The 9,138-nt window shown below is 36.7% G+C and overlaps 1 protein-coding gene across 4 annotated transcripts in view; it reads left to right on the forward strand.

Moving 5' to 3' along the window:
• The window catches only part of LOC117118185 (SAP30-binding protein-like), an 11,228-nt gene extending 5,136 nt beyond the window's left edge, over positions 1–6,092 (forward strand). For all 4 annotated transcript variants that reach the window (XM_033262701.1, XM_033262700.1, XM_033262702.1 and 1 more), the window contains exons 4-8: positions 719–826; positions 2,118–2,197; positions 3,524–3,636; positions 4,148–4,297; positions 4,863–6,092. In XM_033262701.1, coding sequence (XP_033118592.1) covers positions 719–826; positions 2,118–2,197; positions 3,524–3,636; positions 4,148–4,297; positions 4,863–5,026 — 615 coding nt within the window. In that variant the 3' untranslated portion in view covers positions 5,027–6,092. The remainder of the gene's footprint in view (positions 1–718; positions 827–2,117; positions 2,198–3,523; positions 3,637–4,147; positions 4,298–4,862) is intronic.
• The last annotated feature ends 3,046 nt before the right edge of the window (positions 6,093–9,138 follow it).

Consider the following 9,138-nt stretch of genomic DNA (forward strand, 5'->3'; position numbering starts at 1 on the left):
AATAAAATACCCAAGGATCTGAACAGATTGAATACCCAAGACCTTAAATAGCGCCCCCTATAATTCTGCCCTAAACCAGAGTATGTGGAAAAAATAATGCAGCAGATCTGCTTGGATCTGCCCTTGTGATCAGCGATGTACTGACTGTATGCAGCTTTAGGCCTAGGCGGAGAAAAATAAATCCACTGCAAATCAAATTAAGTAGCAAATTTACATTATTATTTAACATTATCACGCATAATTATTAAATATTGGATTTTCGTTGTTCTCAGCATATTTTCCATGTAAAACGATGCCTCGCATAAATGTTGTTATGCCTCTCACTTTTGGGAATGGTAAAACGATGCCTCGCATGAATCGTTGTTTTGCCTCGCTGCCTTGCATGCCTCGCTGCCTCGCACTTTAATACTACTCGACTAGAATATTCATCGAGGATTAATGCGACATGTATGTACAAGTTTGTTTGAGTTTTTTGAATCATAAAAATATTAAGCAAACCATGTACATGTAACATTAGTGCACAGTTTGGGATAGGAAAATGATGGTAATTTACTATACTAATTACAGTGCATCATTAGCTAATTTACAACAAATTCCAGCATTATTAATGTGTGACCCAGTTCTACTTTGTAGAATATGCTTGCCAAATTATAGAGGGCAACAAAGATGAATGCTGCAATGTATAATTTGTTTTAACTGGTTCCTATCATATTCTTAGCACAACACATCTGGAAATTCGAAATGGTCAGAAAGTGTCCGACATTTATCGGTAGAGGAAATACAGCTTCCACCGGAACCAACAGGAAGGTGCTCAAAACATTTACAGGCAAGTAGTAGAAATATGTAACAGGGTTTCCACCTTCTCCTGCCCCTTTCATCAGAATAATAAGTGCGAATTTGATGATGTTGAGATGATTATGTTTTACCACCTTTAATTTATTTCATAAAAGGTCAACAAAATACAATCATCATCAATATACTATAAACAATCAAATCACCAGGACAGAGAAAAGAAAATTTTGGATTTGTCGAAGGAGAGTTGCTTGAAAACCCATTCTGATCAGCAAAAATGCAGACATCATCTGAAGTCAGTTACAAAAAACAAAAAAAACACTCATTCAGGACATGAAAAGTGAGGGGTCCCAGCATGGGAATGCAGCTATATGAGGAAGGTGTGAGTGGTACCCTCCCAAAAAAAAATATGCTTATAAATAGATGTTCAGTTTTTGCTGTGTTACAAAGTATTTTAGGAGTGGTTGGCGCACTGGTTGTGGCTTAGACTCCCAACCTTGAGGTCGGGGGTTCGAAATTCTAGCTGTGCAAATCGCTTGTGTCCTTGGGCAAGACACTTTATCTACGGTTGCCTCTCTCCACCCAGGAGTACAAGTGGGTACCTGGTAGGTTCCAACACAACCTGCGCTGATTACTAGCTGCAATTTATGGAATGATAATATAATTTCATTTACTAATTTAATTTGGTGTTTCAGTGTGTTCCATATGTGTTTGATCCAATGACCGGGGTAGTAATGTGAAGCGCTTAGAGGCCTTGTAAAGGCATGAAGCGCTATATAAGAACGACATATTATTATTATTATTATTATTGTAAATTTTTGTATTTGGAATCCATTTAGTAGTTTTTATGCCCTTGTTCACTTTTCCTATATCTGCCATTTTAACCTTCAATTTTCATTTTTTGTTTTACAATTTTATTTATTTATTTATTTAGACACACAACACATGTACCAAGGATTGTCAATAGTGAATATATCACTGTCTTACTTGAAGATGTGACAATCCTGTTCACAAAACAATACACACAAACACAATGATCATGCTTTATACAAACTAAATCTAAATATGAGGTTTAGGGAGTCGAGTTGTTTTGGTCGTGAGAAAAAATTCTGCAACACTGACAATAATTAAACCCAAGATCCTGGGATTGGAAGGCAAGCATCTTAACTACTAAACTATTCAAATCCACTCCAGTTGAGTAGTTGTTTGCCAATAATTTAGTTGAATAAAAACCTGAATCGTCAAAGGTTTCTGGCTGGTTGAAGCAATGCCAAAAATAGAGCATTTAAATTTACCAAGCATTAATATTTATTTCCCTAAAGTAGGATAAAATTAAACAGTACCTCAGAAGACACTTCGACCTCAACTCAATGATACAAAATAGGAAAGACTTTCGGAATCCCAGGTTAGTATTTAATTTTTTGTGTCTTGCTTTTTGTCATGTTCTTTGAAAAGTAAACCATAAGTTGTGAATGCAGTATTGAAATAAATTTGCAAGTACAATATATAATTAAACAAAAATAGATGAAAGTTAAAATAATGATAAAAAATAAATAAAATACCTAAAAAATTCATACAAAAATAAATAAAATGTATATAAAAGATTCATGCAAAAATCAATAAAATACTGTACATAAAAAAAGTAAATTACATTGACACTGTAACATTTTTTAGGCAGTGCTCACTGTTTTTCTGGTAACATCAACAAAAATGCTGGGGCGGATGCAGGGTTGAGGGTGCAGATGGTGCAATCGTACCCCCATAAATTGTACTAAGAAAAATAATTGTTGTATTTTATTGTTGACATGAATTACCAGTAAGATTTTTTAGTCATAAGAGTGCAATTTCCGGGCACCTAGAGGTCTGAATTCTCATAATTTTCTCGTCTCAGCCTCATCCATGGTGGGGCTGAGGTGGTGTTTACAGTACTCCACACACCCCCTACCACAAAATATGTATACTGTAGAGTACATGTAGATACCCCAGAAATGTATACTGTAAAGTATTCGATATAGATCAATCCGCGGTAGTTATATAGTGCCGAAATCCATCGCTAATATTTCAAATTTTATTTTTGAATGAGCATAAAAAATCCTTACCAGGAGCATTGATGTAGTGTGCTGGAGTGTTATGCAGGTATTTGGCATGTATTGTTTGAGCATGCAATTTCAAGATCAAAAATTCAATTTCAAATGTCTGTGACCCAAAAACTGGTTGCCATATATATTAGAGGGTTGCAAGACTCTTTTGGGCTTTAACAAATTTGAATTTTTTATTATGCTGTAATTTGTAGTAAAGAGGACACATTTTAAGTATCGTGTAAACATTTTACTTCAGTTTTCCGTTGTTTTTAATATCCGGGATGTTGGAGGCAGCTTGCCTGTACGTTTGTTTAGGTGGTCGGCCAAAAATTTAGGGAACCATGCTGTAAAGAGTACAACCTGTAGCAGTCGCGTATCTACGGGGTGCGCACCCTCCACAAAATTCTGTTCCCCCTCCCCCATCCCCCACCCAATTGAAAATGTTCAAAGTAAAACAGTCCTCTCAAGTAGTTAAGAATCATCTCAAATCACCTTATTTATCAGTGCCCCTCACCTAACTAACGAGTCCCACTTCACCTAGATGTGTATAATATACACATCTAGATGTGTATAAGAGACAGCAGCACTCCCATTCTTAAGACTCCTAGGTTTGCCTCTGATTTAAAGAAGCTAATTTGCTTGCGCTTCAGTATATATGAGAAGCTGATAAACTACATGGGCATTGATGAATTAGGGAGCAACTATCCAGACGACGTGTACAACCCGCATGGCTGGACTGAAGAGTCATTCTTTGAAAGCTTAGGTATGTTGACAGTTTTAGAATTTTATGTATGAATAAGTCAACTTGTAGTTTGAACTTGGCATGCCTGTATCCAGCGTCAATCGACATGAACCTATGTTGTGTGTATGTTTGTTTATATCGATTGACCTTGAAATGGGCTTGTGCAGTTCAAACTACGAATTAGCTTATGTACAGTTTAACTGTAGATTTTTTTGTGCTGTCATGGGATGGATGGGTTCATATGATGGCTCTTATCACCTGCATTCCATCTAAAGCCAGTGCAAATGATAAATCACTTTGCACTCCCTAGTCTGCCATGGCCTACAGCAAAAGTGATGGTAGTCAATTTCTTTTTGTTCCAGTTGTCCTGTAATTTTAGTTTTTATATTCCATTTTTTTATAGACATTTTTTATTGATGACTCCCTGTAAAGTCTCTATAGTGTTACCTGCTGACTACATAGGCCTACACAAGAAAAACATTACAATAGCCGTTCAGTCAGATAATACACATTTTTATTGTCCATATTCCAGCTAAAGCCCAGAAAGAAGATATGGCAAAACGGGAAAAGGAAAGGAAAACAAAAGTTGAATTTGTGACAGGCACAGTGAAGAAACCCACTGTCCCAGCAACAACAGGGCTAGCAGTCCCACTTTCCCAAGCTTTAAATGTTTCAAGTACAGGTTAGATGACAACGTTTTGTGATTTGTTTTTCATTCTCTAATATGGTAAACCTATTATAATTTGTTCTCCATTCTGTAACTACTTGAGCCCACAATCTAAATAGTTTGTGTACCTGCTTTATAGGAATTTGTGGCCCACTTTAGTAGTGATTTTTGCCTTTTTTTGTATGCCAGCCTGTTCCTTATTCTGTCCGTACTAAATTTTAAAATATTAAATGCAAATCAGTGTTATTTGCTACTCACTTATCTATTTTGAGACTGTTGTGCCCCCCTCCCCCGTTTGAAAAATTCTGGATCCGCCCCTGAATCTATAGAGTGATTTGTGCAACATTCTGTGTAGTGGTTTCTGCCCATTCAATATTGTAATTTGTGCCCTGTTCTGTAACATAATAAGCATTCCACTATTGATAATTTCTGTCTTATTCTTCATGTGACTTGTTATTTTTGGGAAAATTTCAAACCTGTACATAGTAATGGTGGTGGTGTACAGTATATAGTGATCATTTGGATTGCATCATGATTTGAATAAACTCAAGTAACTTTTTTCATTGTTCTCTTTCAAAAGATGACATGGCAAAGAAGAGGAAAAGTAAATGGGATGTAGGTGCCGCTAATATACCTATCATTGGAGCGCAGAGACCAACGTTAGCCTCCGCAGCACCCTCTAGTACAAACAAGACAGTTATATCATCAGTTGGAGCCTTAAAGAAACCTAAGATGGAAAATTAATCTCTGACGATGTTTGAATTATACGAATTTGGACCAATATTGAACCATGCCTGCTTACAGCAGAATTATACCTTTCTAGAGAAAGTTTCGTTATAGTACAGAGTGGAGGGTATAACATGTACTGTACAATGATGTTTAAGAAACATTGTCAGGTTGATAGTTGCTAGTAGTACTCGCTTTATCATTGAGATAACTTACAAAGGAGACAATTTATTTAATACTGAAGTTGATATTTGCCGTGTTGTTCAGATGTTTTTCAATGGAGGTGGCACTGGCAATACATTAATTCAGAAGTTTTCTCAGGCAGACTTATAGTGGCTTATACTTGGCCTTATTGTTCAGAGAAGACATCACCAGCATTGATAGTCACTAATATTTGCCATATTGTTCAGATGCCTTACAAAGGAGGAGGCACCAGATCAATAATTCAGAAGTTGCCTGTTTAAATCTTACAGTGTACTACAGGAGAAGCATTACAACAGTAATTTCCGGAAATCTCTGAAAATGTCCTACATAGGTAGGATTGAGATAAATTAATTTTTAACAAACAATTTAATGTACTGTTCGCTCTCCAATTTGGGGTGGTCTCTGACTTCCGTCTCCAGTTAGAGAGTTAGCTTTGTGTTAAAAGAACGAAGATTGCTATCTACTGTACTATTGTTAGATGTCTTGAATTAGAGACGTCGCAAGAGAGTTAGCTTTGTGTTACAGTGTAGCTTGACTTATATATACAGTTGAACTTTCCTAAATTGAATCCAAAATGCCGTTGAAATATTGTTCAACTTAGATTAAATTCGACTTAGATTAAATTCGACTTACAGATTGTTAAATAATGGAATACACAACAATTTGCCATGTAAAATTAGATCGACTTGGAAATTATTCGACAAGTTTAACTGTATAGCACTTTTTACAGACGTCTCAAAGTGCTTTATGCCTGGGCTAGTAGTGGTGATGCGTGTGTGAGTAGCAGTCTTAAATTCTTTTTTTTATGTGGGCAGAATGTTATTGAGTGTTATGCTATGAAGAAATAATGAAAAAAATTAAACCAACTATTATATCATTATTGGATGGTTTATGTGTATTGAAGAGTAATAATAGAAAATATTTTTATAGCTTAGGGGAGTAACTCATTACTTGCAGAATCATTGTGCTCAATTGCATATACACTGTAGATGTGGTTTGTGACTACCTGGCAGCGGTATAGAGGGGCATGGTAGTACAGTAGTAGCAGTAGTTCTGATCACTCTACAATAGAGGCTGAAATGAACCATTTCATGGGGTAACCACTATTCTTCCATAAAATGCAGTGGGTTCATTAAAGTGCACATAGTCAGATGTGTACATGAACCTCCATCCTAAAACTTGGTTCTAGCAACCGACCTTTGGTGTGAGGAGCATATTCTATCAAACGACCCTGGGGAAGGAGCATTGCAAACCAGCGTTGATGTTAAAGATGTAACGTGTCTCCACGAAATATTGCACAGGGCGTACTGCTAATGTAGATTATAGTAGGTTTGTTTTTTGTTACTGCAGTGCTCCCAATTCTCCCAGAACTCGCTGGAGTCTCCTGGAATTCGAGACAGCCTCCCGCCCTTCCACAAGCAAGCAAGAATCTGCCGGAAAATAACCCATCTCTGCAAATTCATAATTTTGCATGTTTTCACTGCTTTATTATCAATTTTTTCACAGAATCAGTGCCAATGGGTATTACTATGTTCAGCAAAATAGAATTAAATGTTAATGTTAAATTAAATGTGTTAAACCAGGTCAGCAGTGGATTTAAGTGAGGGGGAAGCCGGCCGATACCCCCCTAAATATTTCGAAATTATGAAAAAGTGGGGTAGAAATGAAAATTATATTCAAATTTGCAGATATCCCGGAAATGACTTCTTCCAACTTGGGACCCCTGGTTACTGTCTGACGTTACGGATGTTAATGTCAAAATAAGAAATGAAGTTTTATTTTATCATCATCACAAAGGCAGTGTATAAAGTTGACATTTGACACAACATACAAATTTCCATATACACTTTGTGATAAGTAGATCATTGGTATATGACCCTGGTTCTTAATATAAGCAGCCCCTCGTTCCAAATTTGACCCGCAAGGCAAATAATTTTTGCGTGTGAGAAAATAGAAAATATTAATAAAAAAAATATTTAAGGTTCGATTAATACATTTTCAATAAAGGAAAGACAAAAATGCAATGCCTGGCTAATGTGCACAGGGATGGTTTTATAATAAGCGAGATGATGTAGTCCATAAATAGTGCCAAAAATTGATCGCACTGTGCTTTTCGTGGTTCTATTCATCCCTGTGTGCTTCAAACAAGCAAAAAACGTGTTATGATAGGGTTTACCCCGCTCAGACATACAGTGCTGTCACTTTTGCCACAAAGTTCCGTCTCTGTGTTGTTCACTGTGATTCGTGAATACCATTCTTTAATGTACAGTAGGGGTGGGCATAAAAATCGGTCGGAAGGCCAAAGTGAATTTTATATTTAACACCGAGGACCACGTCCACATGTTGATGGTTCCAGTGTGCTTCCAAAAACCATCATGCACCAGTGGAGAATTTAGGGAGTGGGGGAGGCCGGCCCTTTCCCCATCCCCCACTTTTTTTGGAACGTTTTAAAAAAAAGAAGAAAGAAAAAAAATTGATCGCCCAACTCAGAGTTAATTTTCGCGTGTCATAAGACAAAATGTCCGTACTAACAGGGTGGTGCTATTGATCGCCCACCCCGACTAGGGTGAGGGGCTACATTTCCCTAGCTTTTACTTTCCCCGTAGCACCACCACTGCTCCACACAAATTTCCCCCACCCAAGTTTGGGCTATGCCCCAAACTAGTGTAGTACAATTAAAAGAAATGAAATTAAAAAAAAAAAAAAGAAGTATTCACAAAAAAAAAACATTCAAAAGACCTATATTAGCGGAAATCGTTTCACCAATATGTTTAACGATTGCTTTCAATCGGTGGGGATTTTCTTTGGCCCTTGAAATCAACTCTAAAAATAATTTTGCCTTTCAAACAAGTAAATTAAGAACCGGGATTATATGAAGACATTTATGCTATAATAGATACTGTACATTATGAAACTGTCGGTGAGGTCAAATACCAGTATGTGTAATAATAATGAAGCAGATACAGTTTACAGTTGCATACAAATACATCAAATAAAATTTTATAGAGGCCAGTGTTTTGCTAACTCATTTCTACACAAAACTATATAAAAAATTGAATGCTTTACTCGATACTCCAAACGTTCATAAAAGTTGTCTAACAGCAATGCTACAAATCTGAATAATAGGATTACCATTTATGTCGAACACAAATGTCAAATGCTGCTTTTGTGCCGAGTTAAAAGGAGTATACAAGAGTTTTGTTGTTAAATAAACCTACAGATACCATATGCAACCTGGAATCGTTATAAACATTCTCATCTAAAACTGCCGCTACTTCTGAGTCTTTCCATTTAATCGTTGGTTATTACCCCTCTTCGGTTTTTCCGTTTTTTATCTTGCTTTTTTTTTTTTTTTTTGGTGTTTTTTTTTTTTTGTTCTGTTGTTTTGTATTCGCTTGTTAATGTAAGGACCCCAACGGAAATAATGTTCATTTTATACCTTTCTTGGGTCATCCTTAGTATCTTGTCCTTTGTCTTCCCTGTTTTTGTTTGCTTTGTATTTTGGTATGTAATGGTACTGATTAAAATCAATCAATCAACATTCCTGATCATATTTTAAAAATTATTTATTGTAGTTTAATTTTACCATATCTTAGCTACGGCATTGTTGCATAAGGTAACTGTGCGCAGTACCAACTAAACAGTTTGCTTTTAATACAGAAGACAGTCCGTGTTTTCTGTAGCGCTGAACTTCGCGCTCACACTGCTCCTTCGTTTCCGAGGCGAGGGGGGGGGGGGAAACTAGACAGGGCTACACCCACACCACCCCCCCCCCCGTAGCGTGGCCACTGCAACCCACCGATCAACATCGGGGAGAACAAAAAAATGAAAAAAAAATAATATATGTATTTTGTACGTATTCTAAAATCGATTAAATAAGCCTTTGAAACCCCTAAATTATCATGTTTTCGGGGGGGGGGGGGGGG

This window comes from Anneissia japonica, unplaced genomic scaffold (assembly GCF_011630105.1).
Source record: "Anneissia japonica isolate Jap-2015-1 unplaced genomic scaffold, ASM1163010v1 scaffold11779_len1430905_cov172, whole genome shotgun sequence".
Lineage (NCBI taxonomy): Eukaryota > Metazoa > Echinodermata > Crinoidea > Comatulida > Comatulidae > Anneissia > Anneissia japonica.